This window comes from Ananas comosus, linkage group 17 (assembly GCF_001540865.1).
Source record: "Ananas comosus cultivar F153 linkage group 17, ASM154086v1, whole genome shotgun sequence".
Lineage (NCBI taxonomy): Eukaryota > Viridiplantae > Streptophyta > Magnoliopsida > Poales > Bromeliaceae > Ananas > Ananas comosus.
In genome coordinates, this window is record NC_033637.1 from 5699436 (window position 1) to 5718420 (window position 18985).

Sequence of the window (18985 nt, forward strand, 5' to 3'; positions counted from 1 at the left end):
TCCAGAAAATAGCAAAAAAAAGAAAAAGAAAAAGAAAAAAAACGACGGCCTTGTATAATCAGTTAAATACAGAACGATAATTTGAAGCTTGACAGTTCAAAATTGTAGATGCCCATTGGCAGCTAAACAGGAAATGCATTGTTAAAGCCCGTCAAAACCACACTTAAGTTCTCCAGTTGTAGAAACAACTCCTGAAGTTTGCTTCCCTTCTTGGAAAACCCCGCCAAACACAATGAGGAAATCATGTGGAGGGTCCAATAAACACCATTTTGCAAAATTTGAGCAGTTGTAGCGAGGGCACAAGATCCTAGTTGGCCATACATCTTTCAAACATTCTTGGTCCTTTCACTCTCGCATTACTGAATCTTGAGCTAATTCGTCACTGGGTTCCCAGAAGAATTTTTATTTTATACATTTCTATCCAAAGGTAATGTGATGCAACATTCTTATATCTATCGAAGCGTTTGATCAACCAAAAATCTAAAGCCTTTTAATGCTAAAACACGTCTACACAGTTTTTCAACTGCCGTGAGTAGATGGTTCTAACAACAGAGGAAAACTTGAATAAGGAAAAAGTAGAACACTTAAAATCGAGAGATCACCCTCTTCGTATCGTTGGATAGGGGCGAGACGCGTCGCTCGTTCATGTCGGGGCGGAGCAGCCATGACTCGTAGGCTGGCGAACCGGGGGGCACTGCGGCTCTCCTTGTCCTCCCATAACAGCCGCCGCCGACCGCGGCCGAAGCCCGACGAGCGCTCTGTCGCCTCCTCGTCCCCTCATGAAAGAATGACGCCGTGAAGTCACGAGGTTAGGGCACGACGGAGGGGGCGACGCGCGCCCATTGGGCTCGCGCTCGGGCGAGGATGCGGCGGGAGCGGAGGAAAGGAGATCGAGGGAAGAGCGAGCGGAACCTCTAGGGAAGGAAGAGGCGAGGGTGTCGAGGAGGAAGAGAGAGCGACGAAGCATGGTCCTCTTCCTTGCGCGCGGGGAATAGCAGATCAAGGGGAGGGGCGTGCGGGAGAGAATGACAGAGGAGTGTGTCGCGACAGAGGGATAAGGGGTGGACTCGTCACGTGGCAGATGGATGACGGCGTGCTTATCCAGTTTTTCCGCGGTGTACACTGGATGACTAACGGTAAGTATGGGAGCGGATCGAACTGATTAGAAAACTATAAATAAACCGACGGACCGGAAAACCAGACCAGACCGACCCTTGTGCAGCAGAGTCGTGCGTCGCAAAGGCCGTTGTCGCCTATTCTAGCCGCTCTTCCGTTGCTTCAACTGGCTCCCCGACGAACGACCGCGCTTCTCTTCTCCGCCGCTATTTCTTACGCCCTGTCCCCCTCCACATCTCCTAATCCTAGCGACGACGCTTCTCTGCTGCGAATCCGAGTAGCTCTTCGCAATAGCAAGGGGAAGATGGAAGAGTGGTCGCTCGCTCCGCGCTCTTCGAGGAAGCAAGAAGAATCCATTCCGTCTTTCGATCCTCTGTGGATCAGGTATCTCGAATATATCCCTCGCTTCCTATACCAATCCCCGCCGTATCGCAAGTGGAATTCATCGAGTACATCAGCAACTGTGGTTGAGTGTTTTAATTTCTTTCTTCAAAAATTGCATTGTAATAGGAGACCACGCTGAGGAAGGGAATCGGAGGGCCCGTGCAACGCTGCGACGAGATTGGGAGCAAGCTGGGGCTCTTCTCGCTCAACGAGACCAAGGACGACGTCAGCCACCGCCACCGCTTCAGTATCTCCTCGTAAGCTTTTCTGCTTCATCTTCTCCGATGATTGCTCAATCGCGCACAACGTTTTTAATTTACCAAAAGGCACCTATGGCTTAATCCCTATATACATGCTGTAACAGTCAGTCCAAGACTTCTGTTTACAAAATTTCAGTCAATTGATATGAAGGAGCTTAGTATTAGTACAATCAAAGCCATAGACATAAGCTGGAGGTTAGTCGTCCCAACTTAGAAATCACCTGATTGTATAGTTGAAAATTGCGACAAATAAAGTAATGCATGTGGAAACGATGTCGCAGTATCGGCACTAATCATCCTCCTTAATGAGTGCATATGTATTGTCTTTTAGTCACACTTTTAGCTAGCAGAAGTCTTAAATGCGTTTGTTTGGGTAGTCGTCAACTACATGTCTCACGTCTTTCAGGTGCAATTACAATATACAAAATCTTCATAAAGATTTTGACTTGAAATTTCCAAAGAACAATTAATATGACAAAAACACCACATTTACACCAGAACAAATTACAAAGGGAAAACCAAACTAGAACAGTAAATATAGCATGAGTTCACTAAACCAACAATCTGCCAAAAAACGATTACCTTAACATTGCCTGTTCCAGGGAAGAACATATCTCCGTACTTGTGAAAACTTACGGTCATCACCCTATTAATATATGCAGTAAAATTTCAATTTTATGCCCAGTTGTACAAATTCATTAAAAGCAACCTGCTTTTTTTTTCTTAACTAAAAAGCTTTAAATAAAAACAAGCTGTCAAGAATTATAAACTTACAACAACAGAATGACATTTTACATAAATGTCTGAACTTTTCAAATCAGACCAGCACTAACCTGTCTGTGAAATAAAAAGCTTCTTCAACTCCATCTCCATGATGAACATCTATATCAATGTAGAGAACTCTTGCATGGTACTTTAGAAGCTCCAAAATGCCCAGGACCAAGTCATTGATATAGCAAAAGCCAGATGCCTCACACTTCTTAGCATGGTGTAAACCACCAGCCCAGTTTATAGCAATGTCACAGAGTTGATGATTCAATCTTCGGGCAGCATCTACGAGAATGGATAAAAAGAGAGAGACAACCTAGATGCAATAAATAAGGTATGAGATCGACTTAAAGTACCTATTGTGCCACCAGCATAAATTTGACAGAACTCGAACAAGTTCTCGAAAACAGGGCAGTCTTCCCCAAGATTATCTGGAAAGAACATTTAATGACATAACTAAATTAAGTATGAAACAAGTGAACCAAAAGCAAATGGTATCAAAAATATACAAACATCTTTTAACATGGAATGCAGAAGATACATTGATGGAACGAAAGGAAAAGAAGACACTGTTTAGCAACAAGATTTCTGAAATTGAAACAGAACTCATACTATCAGAATAGGCAAATAAGATAAACTTCGAGCCAAAGACATACATAACTGATTTACAAACTCAATAGAATATATTGTTAGTTTGATTTTTGTAAATTAAGCACAATAGAGAGATAACATTCTCACAATAGAGAGATACATTCTACGATGTTCATTTCGAGGGTATTCTATGCTGTCACCGACTTAAGAATTGCCAAAAAAAATCTTGAAGCAATAATCAAGAAAAAAAGGGGAAAGGAACACATTATTGTACGCACATCTAGCAAGTTCATTTGCAAATAGGTGTTGTGAGTCAGGAGTTATCCGGTGCAAGAATTCCACATAATCTGCTGAATGGAACTGCGCAAGTTCCACCGGATATGCCTTGTGAGGCCGCTGCACATGCAAGTAAGGTATGCCAAAAAATAGCCAAGCATTAAATTTTAAGGCAGCAAAAACCATGGACAAGCTTAACAAACTGCAAGAAAAAACCTAAGACTAACATAAATCTCCATCTTGTTATGAAGTCCATACGAAAGCACAAGATGATGTGTCATACACAAACGATGCGGTTTCATTGGGTGATTGGGTCCAAAGTAGACGTTACCCACATCTCCTGCAAAAGCAACAGCACGAAAGGAATTCATATATACAGAATATGTTTGAAAATATCAACAAAAATGAAAATGCACGATGCCATACAGCTACAAGTCCATATAATTTGTGATTGAGCATGTATTGGTAAATTTAACAGTTCTAACTGGGAACGAGAACCGTTTAATTAAGCATCTAAAACTACGAATTATAATTAAAAGAAAGAAGGAAAGAGAAGTGATCTCTAGCAACAATGACAGGATCTACGGGCTCTCTCCCACTTCCTAACTCTACCACTCTCCGCTCAGCTCCATAAGAAGCGATTCAGCAGTGGCATAGACAATAAAGCGACCCGTGCTTTGGGAATCGAACACAGAAGTAAGCATGAATCGCGCTAGGGTTTTATCTCATCGAAGAGAAAGGGAAAAGGATCGTTCCAGGAGGGGCTGAGATTAGTAGCTTGATCGGAAGAGAACGAGAGGTATTGGCTTACCGTCGTAGAAATAGGCTATTCTTTCTTTGGGCGGCATCGTGAGGTAGGGGAGGAGCTACGAGAGTATCGCCATGGAAGAGAAGCTTGCGAGCTTTGCTCGAGGGGAAAGAGGAGGGCGCGGAAAAGCGGATACCTACCCTCGGCCTCCGAAGGGTTTTTATTTTGCCTGCTAACTTTGGAACTTTATAGTCCCTAAACATTTTTTTCCCTAAACAATTTTTTTTTGTGAAATTTTATTTTAACATAATATTACCGACCCTAACACAAATGATAAACAACTTATCAGTTGATATTCGAAATTTTAAATTTTAAATTTATATTTTTAGTTAAAAATTAAATATTTGACATAAATATTTACCAAAATTTTTAATTTTTTAATTTTTTTAATTTGTACTTTAATTTTAATTTTTACTTTTGTTAATATTTAAATGTGGTCGTGGCTCGTGACCCGTGACCCGTGACCCGTGACCCGTGAGAGAGGTTCTATGGCCACTGTGTGCAAGCGGATCGGTCCGATCCGGAATCGAAGTATCTTCGCCCGCTAAAAATGCATTAAAATACTGAAAAAGTAAGGGAGCGTAACATGCGAAAACCACAACCATGGTGTTCGGGAAAGTTCCACAGCCTGTAGGCGCCAGGTAAGTATATAGGCGAGAGAGAGAGAGAGGATCGAGCGAATCCAAAAAGAAGAAGAAGAAGAAGAGATCTCCGGAGTCGCTCTCTTCGTCCCCTTTTCCCCTCTGGCAAGCGCATGGACGAGATCGGCGAGGCATCCTCCTCCTCCTTCCGAGCTCCGCCGCCGCCCGATCCGGATCGGACGGTGATCTGCATCGGCGACATCCACGGATTATTCTCGAAGCTCCGGCGCCTGTGGGCGAACCTCGAGGCCGCGGTGGGCGGCGCCGCCTTCGAGACGGCGCTCGTCGTCTTCCTCGGCGACTACTGCGACCGCGGGCCCGAGACGCGGGAGGTGCTGGAATTCCTCGTCTCCCTCCCCGCCCGCTACCCGCGGCAGCGCCACGTGTACCTCTGCGGCAACCACGACCTCGCCTTCGCCGCCTTCGTCGGCGCCCTCCCCCCGCCCCCCGACGGGTCGCCGTTCTCCGCCACGTGGGAGGAGTACGTGGCGAGCGAGGCGCACGAGGGCTGGTTCACGGGGGAAGGGTACGAGGCCATGCACGTCCAGGGCCGGCGCTGGGGGGGCTCAATCAGGGAACGCTTCAACCCTAAGAAGAACATGCCCTACAAGGGCTCCATCTACGACGCCGCCCCTACCTTCGAGTCCTACGGCGTCCCCCATGGATCCGCCGGTGCGCCAGCTCAAATCCCCTTTCTCATCCCGACCCTTTGGAAGCGACCCTTTAGCTCCATGGACAAAAATCCATTATAATTTTTGTTCCTGATTTTCGTCATAAATAAATTGTAATTAAGTTTGGGATTCTGATCGCTATGTTTTCGTTTCAGAGCTGGCAAAAGCGGTACCCGACGATCATAAGAAGTTCCTGCACGACCTGGTTTGGGTTCACGAGGAGGTATCGCCGTGCTACGTACTCGATCGCCTCGCAATTTTATTGATTTTTTTGTGTCTTATATATTGAAAGAAGATGGAGCCATTTCTTCTTTTCTCTTCTTTTTTTTTCCCATTGATGGATAACTGTTGCAGGAAAATGTGCCGGTTGATACTGATGAAGGAAGGATCTGCTGCAAATTGATAGCCGTTCACGCTGGCTTACTGAAATCGAAGGGGGTAGATGAGCGGCTGAAACTTTTGAGAGCCAGGGATACAAGACTGCCGAAGGTCCAAGAGCTTAGCGGGAGGCAGGATGTGTGGGAAATTCCAAAGGTAATGCGGCGTTCTGTGTTTCAATCCCCCTTCTCTTAAAACATCAAAAACTTTGATTGTTCGGGGAATTCTGAGATCCTACAAAATGATAGGTAGTGGGCAGATTGGCACAGCACTATTAGAGGGGTGAACATGTTTGAGTGTTTTTTGTTATGTAGAAATCACTCGAGCAGCGACGAATAGTGTATTTTGTAGGCAGTTTTAACAACCAATCACATGCTTGGTTGCCCAGTATGTGGCAAAGGTGCTGATTCTTCACTGTAGGAAAATGCAAAACATTGACTGGCAGAAGACAATCCAAAAGTAATTCTTGAAAAATAATAATAATAATAATAATAACCCATGGGTCTAATGTTTAGTTTGCTGAGGTTTTTCCTTTTAGTTCACTTGGTCGTGATTGGATGCGTCTAGGGCCTACACTTCTTCATAACTCAGCTAATAAGACTACAACGCTTTAACTCGTCAGCATGGAGTCAGGTAGCTGCATAATTTATCAGGTTTTTCAGGAATAAATTATCTTCAATATGGTCATTCACCAAATGTGGGAGGATTAACACTAGACAAATGAAGCTGGGCCACAATAGTTAAGTGAGAAGGTAGCTTGCCTAAATCCATAATTTGGACATGCAATAGAGCATTTTAAGGGGAAGATGGACGCAATGCAATGCGAGTTGCAATGGAAGATTGAAGAACTTATATATCAATCTGCAACATCAAATAGGTATATTTGAATATTTATCTTTATTCTACTTTGCATTTTGCATCAGCATCCACTATGATAGAGTCCTAGTCCAATTAATTTGGAAAGTTTAAAAGGCGAGGTGGGTATGAAATGCCTTATTTTCTGGTCATAGCTACTAAATTTTTTTTTTTTTGAAGAAAGGTACATGCTACCGCTTCATTCAGTAAGAAAGTGAATTAAGCTACATGGGTGAGACAGCGAGGCCTCGGCGAGAAATGGATCGATCAGAAAAAAAAAAAAAAAAAAAAAAAAAAAAGGTCAGTCAGGGGCAAGAGTCTTCCACTGTTCCATCAGTTGTTTGATCTTGTATACACCTACTGTTGGGTCAGTCTGGGGTGACTTGAAGATCGCTCTATTCCGAAGATCCCAGGTAACCCACCAGCCAGCTATAAGTCCTAAGAGTCGGTCTGTTAAAGACGGAAGGATTCTATTTTTTTCTGCCCATCTATCCCAAATCGCCCGCACATCGTCACCCAAGTCTCCCAGTTGTAAGTTGTCATTGGTGTTTGCCATAAGGTATCTCGTGATGACACACTGCGAGAACAGGTGGTCAACTGTTTCCTCTTCCAGACCGCACAGCATGCATTTCGTATTACCGATCCAACCTCTCTTTACCAAATTATCGGCTGTAAGCGGTCTCTTCCTTAGGACAATCCAACAAAATACCTTCACTTTTAGGGGCAGACGTAAGGACCAGATCTTACCCAAACGGGCGTCCCGTGTGCCTCCGTCATGCAGAGTTGAGTATGTTGACTTCACAGTAAATATACCGTTGGTGCTCCAACGCCACTGTACCCTATCCTGTTCTTGGCTTGTATGAACATTGGAAATCCTGTCCTTGAGGGTTGTAATCATGGGATTCGCACTGGGGTTAGCAGAAATGTCCTCAGTCAGGATCAAATCCCAGCACCAGCCGTTTTCACCCAGGCATTCATTAATTCTGAGGTTTTTACGAGAGGAAAGGTTGAATATCTCCGGGAACGCTGCACGTAGCGTTGTTTCCCCACACCACCGGTCCTCCCAGAAGTCAACAGTGCTCCCGTTACCCAGCTTATAGGCTACTCCCCATTTGTAGATTCCCTTAAGACTAAGGACATCCTTCCACCAGGAGGAAGACGGTCTAAAAGATCGTCCCTCTTTCAGCGGTTTTCTTCTTCGATAAAACATGTCGCGAATAAGTTTGTTCCATTGTAGCTGTGGTGCATTCTGAAATTTCCACCACCACTTAACAAGTAGGGCTCGGTTCATCGTACTGATATCCAAAATGCCCAGTCCACCCTCCTTCTTATCCCTACAGACACACTGCCAAGAAACTAGGCATCTTATTCCTTGGGTATTCAGTCCTCCGGTCCAGAAGAAGTCTCTCCGTAGCGCCTCAATACTCTTAATTACCCATTTAGGAGCCATGAAGACCGAGAGATAGTAGAGAGGAACGTTGGATAGTACTGCATTTACAAGGATAAGTCTGCCCCCTCTCGAGAGCAACTTCCCCCGCCACCCGTCAATTTTACTTTGGATTTTACGAATAATCCCTCTTCAATCCTCCTTAGACGGGGGTCTGATCGACAGAGGCAAACCCAGATACTTGGTAGGTAAGGAACCGACTTTACATCCAAGCAAATGTGCGATCCAACTAGCTCTACCCTCTGTCTGTCCAGTGTAATAAATTTCTGATTTCTCTTTATTGATTCGCAATCCCGATGCCCATTCGAAGAGTTGCCATATGAACTTGATGTTTCTGAGACATCTTTTCTTGGCCTTACAGAAGACAAAAGTGTCGTCGGCAAATTGGATGAGGGTAGTTTTGGATGTCTCTGCGGGACCAATGCCAGTTATAAGATTATTGTCCAACGCCTCATTGGTAAGTCTGGCAAGACATTCCGCCACTAGTAAGAAAAGAAAAGGGGAGAGTGGATCCCCTTGCCGTACACCCCTCTTCGTCTTAATCCAATTGGTGACGTCGTCGTTGATCAGGACAGCGACCTTAGCGTTGCAAACACAAAGTTTAATCCAGTTGCACCATTTTTCGTCGAAACCCCACCAGTGTAAACAGCGAAAGAGAAAAGGCCAATAAATTTTGTCGTACGCCTTTTCAAAGTCTACCTTTATGCCAACTCCCTCTGCCCCTGCCCTACTACCCCAAGCTAAGAGCTCCCTAACCGTCACAAATGCATCGGTAATGTTTCTCCCCTTCAGAAAGGCCGATTGAGTAGGGGATACAAGATCGCTCATCACGAGCTCCAAGCGGTTAGCTAGAACCTTAGATATGATCTTTTGGATCCCGTTTAGTAAACTTATGGGTCTGAATTCGCTCACACGTTTGGCTCCTTCCTTCTTAGGGATTAGGCAGATAAAGGCGTAGTCAATGGGGCCGGTAGACAGCTTCTCCTCAAACATTTCGAGGAATATGTTCAACAGGTCACCTTGGATTGCGTCCCAGAAAGTTTGATAGAAACTCAGTGGGAAACCGTCTGGGCCCGGCGCCCTATCTTTCCCCAATTGGAACACGGCTTGCTTGATCTCATCGGTACTAAATGGCCCTGAAAGAAGAGATAGGGTGTCAGAGTTTATGCGTCTGGATCTGAAAAGGTTGCTCCAGTCCCCAAACGAAGTTGGAGCCGAATCTTCCGGCGTGAAAAGCTCCCGGAACTTCTCGAATAAGAGGTGCTTCTTGTCCCCTTCAGAGCGGTACACTGTTTCGTCCTCTTCCAGTGTGTCAATCCTGTTCGTTCTCCTCCTGCCGTTCGCTATTGCGTGAAAGAATTTAGTATTGCTATCTCCTTCTTTAAGCCAGTGTTGTTTAGCTCTCGTCCTCCACAGCGCTTCTTCGTCTTTGAGTACCCGTAGCAAATTAGCCTTCAGTTCTTCCCTACGCTCAATAGCTTCCGTGACTAAATCGCCCTTCTCCTCGTCGTTATCGATACCCTGGATTTCCTCCATTAACTTAGATTTATGTCCCTTAATACTATAAAACTCGTTATTGCACCACTCTTTGATCCTCGTTCTACAGTGCCTCAATCTCGCTGTGAAAGTTAGTACAGCTGTTTGTTTCACTGGCCCCTCTCGCCACCAACCAGGCAGTTTGGCAACAAAATCATCATGGAGTAGCCAAGCGGCTTCGAACCTAAAAGTCTTCTTCACTCTGGGGGTGGCTTTCTCGATTGAGAGAAGGATGGGACAGTGGTCCGAAGTCACTCTGGGAAGACCGGTGACCTTCGAAAGGGGAAAAGCCTGGTCCCATTCCGTCGAGACTAGGAAACGATCCAATTTAGCAAGCGAAGGCTCCCGCTGCATATTGGACCAAGTAAAAGATTGGTTAGACATGGGAAGATCAAGAAGTTCCATGTCCATAATAAGCTTGTTAAATAACTCTGTTGCTCGCGAACTCCAATTCTTTCCACGCCGCTCTTCCTGGCTCCTCGTGCTATTAAAATCTCCACATAATATCCACTTCCCTTGACAGCACCCTTTCAGTTGCAGCAGCTCCAAGTAGAAGTCCTCCTTTCCGTCCCAAGTGGCCGGTCCATAAACATTTGTCACAAAGAGTCTAGTACCGTTGCTAAGCATGGTTACCTGAATCGTAATGGAGTAACGACGAACAATAACTTCATGACAGGAGAAAATGCGGGAGCTCCAGCAAGTGATCAAACCCCCAGAAGCTCCGGTGGCTTCGACAAAAACGCATTTGTCCAGAAAAGACCCGGCGAAGCTACGAAGGAAGGACCCCGAAACTAGACTAACTTTTGATTCTTGAAGACACACTATAACATTACGAACCTTAGAAATTACATCCTTAACCGCAAAACGTTTAGATGGGTCATTAAGCCCTCTAACATTCCAACATAAGACCCTAAACATAGTAAATAACATAAACCACCCCCCCAAGGAAGCCCCAAAAGGTGATCAGTACCTACACCGCACGACCTACTTAAACATGTTCTTTCACAAACTCGGCGAACTGAGTAGCCTCGACACCATCCAGGATCACTCCGCACCGGCGGCTTTTCCGAATGATCTTCCGCAAAGTAGGCTCTGGCTCTGCCACTAAGTCGGATCCGCCGCCCCGCAATCTGGCCTTCCTGGAGATTGCTTTGGAGAGGATGGTAGTCTTCTCCCCGCTTGCTAGACGTGCACTGGCTCGCAATCCGTCGCCGATCCCCTGTATCGCTCTAACAACATTGACGTAATCGCCCGCCGCCGCGTCTCCGATCGAGTCCTGGCTGCAACTGTCGCCGTAGCAGGGGGTTACATCATCCCTAACAGGCGTCTGGGCACCCACATCATACTCTGTATTTCTATAGCAAACCCCATCCCTTGCAACCTGTATCACAGCCTTGACTTCGAGACTTATCGTGAAAGAGCACAACTGTTCGCCTAACAGGCTACCAATACGAAGCTCCCCGTCTCGCAGCATCGACCCAGCAGTAATCAGAGGCGGGATCCTATTAGCCATGGGGTTGAAAAGTCCCTCACCCAAGCCAATAAGGGTGGTCCAGTTGAGGTACGGTAACTGGGCCCTCATCGGCGGTCCAAAAAGAGCTACAGGTGCACCCCCATGCTCAATTAATAGCAGGTGATACCCACAACGTTTCATAGAAAAAAGCCGTGCTTTTTTAAAGCAAGGCAGAACGGATTTGTCAACTCCCGAGGTTTGACCAAGCCCAATAAATGCCCCACAAGTCACCACCCTCGATGACACCTTGGGCACCTTGGGCGAGCGGCGTTGGTCTCGAGGCGGATCAATTGGCGATTGCGAAGGACAGGGGGCTTTTGAACTGGGGACAAGATGGCGTTGCGCCGTCTGCGCCAACGACACGCCCGCAACCTTGCCAGAGCAAACCTCGGATTTCGGGGTAGCTTCATCGTAACCCGAGTCCGACCGTTGCTCCAATCGGCCCGCTCTCCTCCTACCTGTCGCCGTGCTCCAGCCCCTTCCGTTCGCCGGTCGATTTGCCGTTCCCTCCGATGCTGGCGGTAGCGACAAGGCCCTCAGATCCCGATTCATCGGACTCGCAGATCCGGCGTGATCGAGTTCCCCGGTCCCTTCTCCCATCTCCTCGTCGGTCCCTGCTTGACCATCGTTGCCCTGGACGCCACCCCGTCTTGCGTCCTGATCTTGAATCCCGTTGTCTGGTCCATCTCTAGGCGGTGCCGGTGGCTCGCCTCCGTTGCCGTCCGCCTCCCGCTCCCAACTCTCCAGGTGTAACATCACAGAGAAGATCTCCTCCCCCAGCACGATAGATAGGTTCTGCGGAATTTCTCGAAGCGAGTCGAGAGAGATCTGGCACCTGAAAGCGCGGAGATCAGTCATCGCTTTGGTGGTCTCGTCGGCCTTGACAAACCGTCCGAACCCTCCCACCAGTGCGGCGACACGAGCGACCGTCCAGCATTCGAACGGTAAATTGATAAGTCGTATCCAAGCCCTGAAGCTGGCTCTATGTGGTCTCGCATTACGGTAATGTCCCCACTGATAACATCTGATCCAGAAGCCATCGAGTGTGAGGACCTCCCGCCGGGCAAGTACCTCCGCGGAAACCCATTCCGGGAGGAAGATAGCGTAATCCCGATCGCGGTATCGAGCAACCGCAAAATCCTGCCTGTAGCCTCCAAAACGTCGGGCCATCGCACTTGCGATGGTACGTATGGGATCTGGTCCCAAATTAGCTGGCGGGATGACGTCCGCCAGCACCGCATTCCGGCGTAACTCCTTCCTTCTCAAATACTCCTCTGTGTAAGGTACGTAAACCTTCGGGGCTCGCTCGCGTTGCCGAAAAGCCCTATTCATATTGGCTCTCTCCCGCAGATCAGACTTCTTGCAGTCGATAACTCGGTGGCCGGACCTACGACACCGTAAGCACCTAACCGGATCTCGACACTCCGCAATCTGGTGATCTGAAGCCAAGCACCTGAAACACCTTGGGCTGCTTCTCAGCTTGGTCCCCTTAGAGCTTCGAGAGACTCTGTATGGCCGAGTGAGGGGTGGAACCTTAGTATGATGAGTGCTGAGGCCCCTCAACAAAGCCTCCTTATAAGGGCAAGCCACTGTAAATGCAGAGTTACTCCCCTCACCCTCCCCCCTGCCGCTACCCTTCGTGTCAAATCTCTGGATAGATACGCTCTTCTTCCCTCGCGGCGAAACGGTAATAAAACCTCTCTCTTCGTCTCGAGCCCTTCCCTCAATCTCGTCATGAACCTCGCTGAACGACAGTAATGATCCACCAACTTCGTCTGCCCAAGCCACCCTTTTTACCACCCTCTTCAAACGCGAGTCGTCCTTGGAGGTGGCGCAACGATAAATCAGGGTGGGAGATGCCTTGCTCTTCCCTGTCGAGTCATGAACTCTGACAGCGTCGTCAACAACCAGTTGGGATGGTAGTAAAGATGAGATCCCCTTACTCCCACTCCCTCTCCCTGTTCCTCGGCTCCCTACTCTCCCTCTCCCAGATCCACTCCCACTCCCTCTCCCTGTCGCGCTCATCCTGTTTGCCAATATTATTCTATGATTTGAGAATATTTTTCCGGAACCGCACTGTTGACTACGAATTTAGTTGTTGGTACTTGAGACTTCAAGTTCAAAACTAATTATTTCGCAATTTAGCTGAGATCTTTTTTAAAAAAATAAGCGAAACGGTTATATAGCTTGCTATCTTTTTCATAATAATAATAATTAACTCACCGATTAATAAAAATCTCTTCCTTGTGTGGGTTTCTTTTAGTCCATACCTACTGTAATAAATTATGAGTATTCGGAAAGTGCATTGATTCGTCAAAGTTCCTAATCGATAAAAGCATTACTGCACAATTTGGTATGTGTCATTCGTGCAATTAGAACCCTAGCGTACGTAAATCAACATCTAAAAATTGAGGTTTCATCCCAGCTGTAATTATGAAAACTTCAACCGAAAAGAAATGGGGGCTTCTAACTTTTGCTACCAAATTAAAGTCAAACCATAATTTGTTGAATATTTATTTATTTATTTTCTTGGTTTGGTTGGTTTTTATAGGGATCAGAGAAAAAGTTGCTCATCTAGACTATTTGTCAGCGCAAACTGTCAAAGTAGTGGGCTTTTTGTGAGATTTGCTTTGAGGAAGAGAGATTTTTCTATAATTTCTAGAAGATGAATTGGAAAGATAACACACGCCCTCCACTTGAGACCATCATCCAAATATATGTGGAGGAACAGCACTGCTAAATTAAAAAATGGGAAAACTTCAAAAACCCCCCTTATGGTTTCAATTTTTCTCACTTTAGTACCCTGTGGTTTAAAATGTATCAAGTTAGTACCCTGTGGTTTCTTACTTCATCACTTTAGTACCCTGTGGTTTAAAGTGTATTAAGTTAGTATCATGTGATTTTGCATTTTATCACTTTAGTACCCTGTGGTTTAAAATGTATTAAGTTAGTACCCTGTGGTTTTGCACTTTATCACTTTAGTATCCTGTGGTTTCACACTTTATCACTTTAGTACCCTGTGGTTTTAATTTGTATCAAGTTAGTACCCTGTGGTTTTTTAAATCACAGGGTACTAAAGTGATAAAGTGTGAAACCACAGGGTACTAAAGTGATAAAGTGCGAAACCACGTGATACTAAAGTGATAAAGTGCAAAACCGCAGGGTACTAGCTTGATACATTTTAAACCACAGAGTATTAAAGTGATAAAGTGAGAAACCACAGGGTACTGATTTGATACATTTTAAACCACATGGTACTAAAGTGATAAAGTGAGAAACCACAGGGTACTAACTTGATAAACTTTAAACCACAGGGTACTAAAATGAAAAAATGTGAAACCACAGAGAGGGTTTTTGAAGTTTTCCCTTAAAAAATTAATAAAGTGAATCTGGAGGCTTTTAAAAGTGCATAGATTAATACGAGTCAAATTTTATTTTTGTTTGTAAACTAACCATTTAATTACTATTGTCTCGATTAGTTTAGTTATCAGCTTACGACATAAAAAGTTAGTAAAAAATAGATCAGCTCCCAGTCAATTGATTTGCAATCGTATAATATATATATATATATATCGAGTAAAATTCTCAAACGGATTGAAAATGACAATTTATTACAATTTGATAAAATTTGTAGTCTATTTCTAAATAAAATAGAATAAATATTTAAATTTATCAGAAATAAATTAATATAAATTTAAATATTAATTAGAGTAAGAATTATAGTTATACTAGATTTGGAGGTATGTTTTAGTGGAGCTAGCATTATATATAAATTATTTATAAATGGTTAAAGCTTGAAGTTGCTATCCCCCGGTTGAGGTTCTCCAACAAGAGTGTAGGATGAGGTATCTTGAAGTCATCAGCGGATCGTACTAAATGGGCGTGTCCATGGTTGCATGCACCTAATGTATGGGCGCATGGGAGAGAGAGAAAAAAAAAGAAAGAAAAAGAGAGTAGTTTTTTAGGTTTATAAAAGACGAGAAATAGATATGAGAGATTTAAAAAGATTNCAAATTTTAAATTAAAGTATTGTACTAAAATCAAACAAATTGAAAAATTGGATGGTTAAAATTAAAATTCTGAAAGGTCGGATTGCCAATTCAAAATAGTCCACAGTTGATCGAGTAGATTTGATATATCTTTATCCATATTCTATAAAATGTAAGTGCTCAAAAAGACTTTAAATTAAAGTGAAAAAAGAAGTTTTTTTCCTCTTCCAAATAGAGCTGCTCAAAGAGGATCCAAGTACATAATACATTGAATGAGAGGGTCTAATTAAAGTTCTTTTTCTTTTTCTTTTTTGTTTTTTTCTTTTTCCTTCAAATTAAAACAAAGGTTTATTCAAGGGGGAGTTAAAGTAACTAGGAAACATGACCTAACTCCTCCCTTTCCCTACAACTTTTTTGTGTAGGAAAATTTGGACCCGCAATTTGGCCAGTGGATGTAGTGGGGCCCAATTCAATATCTTTGGCCTAAATTCTCCATTACTCACGAGTGCAATAGAATGTGCATCTTTTTCCCACTCATATAGCATATATATAAATATATATATATATTTTTTTAAAGTTATTATTAAATTATACATGGAGCTGAAGAATGATCAAGTAATAAAATTTAGGGATATTATTTATTGAAATAAAGAGTATTATTTCAAGCTACCAGATTAATCCTTTCGTTATGATATTATCTCGGTTTGTGAACCACATACGCACTCACCTGCACCTAGGGCTGGCAATTCAGCTCGCTATTCGCAAATCAGGTCGTGTTCGACTCAAAATGAACTCGAGATCAATCGACTTGTTTATTAAACGAGCCGATCACGAGCTAAATTTTTCAGCCCGAAATCTTAATAAGCTGAACATGAGCTGGGATAAGCTCGTTCGTATTCGACTCTATATAACTTAAATATATACATATATATTATATAAATTTCTACTATTTTGATTTTAGGCCAACTCAAATATAAAGAAGCCTATATTTTGTAAATTCTAATTTTCTAATTTTCTTTCAAAGCCGAATATGAGCTAAATTTTTCAGCTCGAGATTTTAACGAGCCAGCTTGTGTTTGATTCGTTTAATAAACAAACGAAGTACACGAGTCAGTCCCAGCTCACTCTTCTTCCGATTATCGACAGTCTTCCTGCACCTATCTCGCTTGAAGCAGAAATCGATCCCTAATTATACTTTAGAGAGTAAAGGATATCAAACAACCGCTTTAAACAGTGGCGACCAAAAAAAAAAAAAAAGAAAATTCATATCAAAATAATGATTGGGAGTAGAGCTCACATTGTTGTTGCTTGGAAAACAAATCTTGCTTATATGGATAAGGAGTACGTGTTGATTTTGATATGATCAAACGACAAATCCCATGTGAATGTGAAGCGATTCAGTTAGTCAAGGGTTAGGCCAATGACATTGATACTTTTCAGCCCCAACTTTTGTAGAGTCAATCATAACTAGAAAGAATAAATGATAATTTGGTTCGAATTTATCTAACTATTTATGAATAAAGAAATCATTTATTTGAAGACCTTTTATTTTGGCGTTTTTAGTATACGGAAGTCCACGGTTACGTGTAGCGTCGCCACCTGTAGTATGAAACTTTGATTTAATTATTCTGTAATTTTATATTAATTTCATCATAAATGCCTGTTGTTAAGTATGGTAGCAAATTATATTCTTTGCAAAATAAGAAATGATAAAGTACATATTATAGAACGGTAATTTTTTTTTGAGAAATAAGTAGCAAGCTACATGCTTCATTTATTAAGAAAAATGAACTAAGCGTATAAGATGGAAACAGCTAGAGCCTCCGATAGGAAAGAGGCAAACAGAGGTAAGAGTAAGAAGCGAAAGATAGCGGGTTAGGTGAGGAAAGAAAGAGAGAAGGTCCAATTACATATCAGAGCAGTGCGGTTCAATCACTCATCAAAAGATTGACACGTTGTACAGCCCTAGTATCATTAGGCAGAGTTCCCTCGAAGACGGAGTTGTTTCTATTGGATTTTATTAGGTTTGTTATGATTTAAAACTTGTTAAGGCCCCTTGAGAGCCAAATAATTGTTAATAGGCCGCTTGGGGAGCCCAACTAAATTCATGCGTGATGTTTAATTCCACATTGAAAATCAAAAGGGTGTTTGTTGTTTTTATATATTCTCTTGTTCTTAAGCTAGTTGCTTGGAAGAAATTGAGAGTAATGCTCTCGTTTAAATACACACACGAGCACGAGCACGAGCCAAGTCGGGCCGGGCGGGCGGCGGCGCGCGTGGTTCGTACACCCGGTTTATTTTATTTTCTTTTTTCGATTTTATCTTTATTTTAATCATTATCTTTATCTTTATCTTTATCTTTATCCTAATCTTAATCTTTATCCGTATAATCTTAGGCTTATCTTGTTCTATACGGATTTGACGCGTTGAAACAAGATTCTCGCCTAGGTTATAAATATGGGGCGAGATTGCACGAGTTAATTAATAATAACACGAGCATACCTAAAGCGTCTCGTCTTTTACTACTTTCTGAGTTTTCGCCGAGTTTCCTTTTGCTGGATCTGAAACTAGTTGGATTCATCTTGCGCCACCTTGGAAGCGTGCCGATGGAGTGGAACGTGGTCGTTGTATCGTTAGGAGTAATTGCCAGAAAGCCTCACACGTGGAGGAGCAATTTCGCTTCTAGAACAATGCTCTACACGCCTCGATCCACAGGCCTTATCTAAATCTTTTCTTTATAGTATTTGTTATTTAATTTCTTTCTCGAAATATTTCGAAACTTATAATTTAAATTTTCGAATTGATTTTTAAAGAATATTGTAATAAAAGATCAGAAAGATTTTCCAACAGTTTCTATCCCTCTAAACCACCCACCAGATCGCAGCTATTAGTGTTTGTTCTCGTCGATTCGATGGGACTGGCAGAAATTCCGACCCAAAGGCTTCGAACGTCATCCGTGATGTCGACGGATACATCTAGTCCTTCCACGCTGAGGAGAAGGTAGCATACGAAAACACAGTGAATGAAAAATGTGGTCATGGTTTTCCGTGAGTACCGCGCAAAAGATACATTGTTGATCCACAAGCATGCCATGGTTAAGCAATCTGTCAGCAGTGGGTAATCTCTTCCGCAGTAACAACCAAATTAAGACTTTTATTTTTACTGGGATTTTCAAACTCCATAGGTGTTGATTCATCGGGGTTCGCTGTCCAGCATCATGTTGGCCTAGTGGCCCTAATCGTCTATTAGTTTTTGATGATAACAAATAATCACGATTATTGGACTAATCTTTTTATCTTGAGTCTTGTGTTTTTAGATCTCTCTATCTTCAAAAAGGATTCAAGATGGGCAATATTCTGGCACCAAGCTTCACCTCTTGAAGCTGTGTTTGCTTCTTTTGTCAAATAGACAAACTCACTCTCTCCATTCTTAATTGATTAATATTATGCTTATGATCAGAGTAAGAAACTTTGAGTTAAGTTTAAACTATTCATCTTATCACCTTATAGATCATTTAAACAAAATTCTAAATTTATGATTAGGTGAAAAGGACTTTTAAATATTCAAAAATTGCTCAAATTCTGTGTTCTGTAAAGTTAAAATTTCTGGACCCTGTTCTGGGCGCCCGAAAGTGGATCCGAATCTTTTGAGACCTTTTGGATCCTGCCTGTTTGCTGTTCGGGTGATCCAGAAACACTAAGACTGTTTGACTTGACAGGTTGCGACAACAGGCGGCGCGAAATCTGGGCGCC

The 18985-nt window shown here is 43.3% G+C and overlaps 2 protein-coding genes across 2 annotated transcripts; one reads left to right on the plus strand and one right to left on the minus strand.

Annotated features, from left to right (window-relative positions):
* Nucleotides 2196-4367, minus strand: LOC109722678 (histone deacetylase 9-like). Its single transcript, XM_020250788.1, has 6 exons — nt 4207-4367; nt 3623-3735; nt 3398-3515; nt 2885-2959; nt 2594-2813; nt 2196-2406 (listed from the first exon to the last, which is right to left on the minus strand). The coding sequence occupies exons 1-6, from the start codon at nt 4241-4243 to the stop codon at nt 2265-2267; spliced, it is 705 nt and encodes a 234-aa protein (XP_020106377.1). The 5' UTR covers nt 4244-4367; the 3' UTR covers nt 2196-2264.
* LOC109723057 lies at nt 4780-6931 on the plus strand. The gene is made up of 3 exons (XM_020251268.1): nt 4780-5516; nt 5671-5738; nt 5870-6931. The coding sequence occupies exons 1-3, from the start codon at nt 4958-4960 to the stop codon at nt 6086-6088; spliced, it is 846 nt and encodes a 281-aa protein (XP_020106857.1). The 5' UTR covers nt 4780-4957; the 3' UTR covers nt 6089-6931.

Bases quoted from the DNA above. Each gene is read 5' to 3' on its own strand.
- LOC109722678 (XM_020250788.1), bottom strand. From the start codon at position 4,243: ATGCCGCCCAAAGAAAGAATAGCCTATTTCTACGACG. The intron at 2,960-3,397 runs GTGCGTACAATA...TGTTCTTTCCAG, and splicing joins TGCAAATGAACTTGCTAGAT to ATAATCTTGGGGAAGACTGC. The intron at 2,407-2,593 runs GTTAGTGCTGGT...ATATATTAATAG, and splicing joins GCTTTTTATTTCACAGACAG to GGTGATGACCGTAAGTTTTC.
- LOC109723057 (XM_020251268.1), top strand. From the start codon at position 4,958: ATGGACGAGATCGGCGAGGCATCCTCCTCCTCCTTCCGAGCTCCGCCG. The intron at 5,517-5,670 runs GTGCGCCAGCTC...TTTTCGTTTCAG, and splicing joins CGTCCCCCATGGATCCGCCG to AGCTGGCAAAAGCGGTACCC. The intron at 5,739-5,869 runs GTATCGCCGTGC...TAACTGTTGCAG, and splicing joins TGGTTTGGGTTCACGAGGAG to GAAAATGTGCCGGTTGATAC.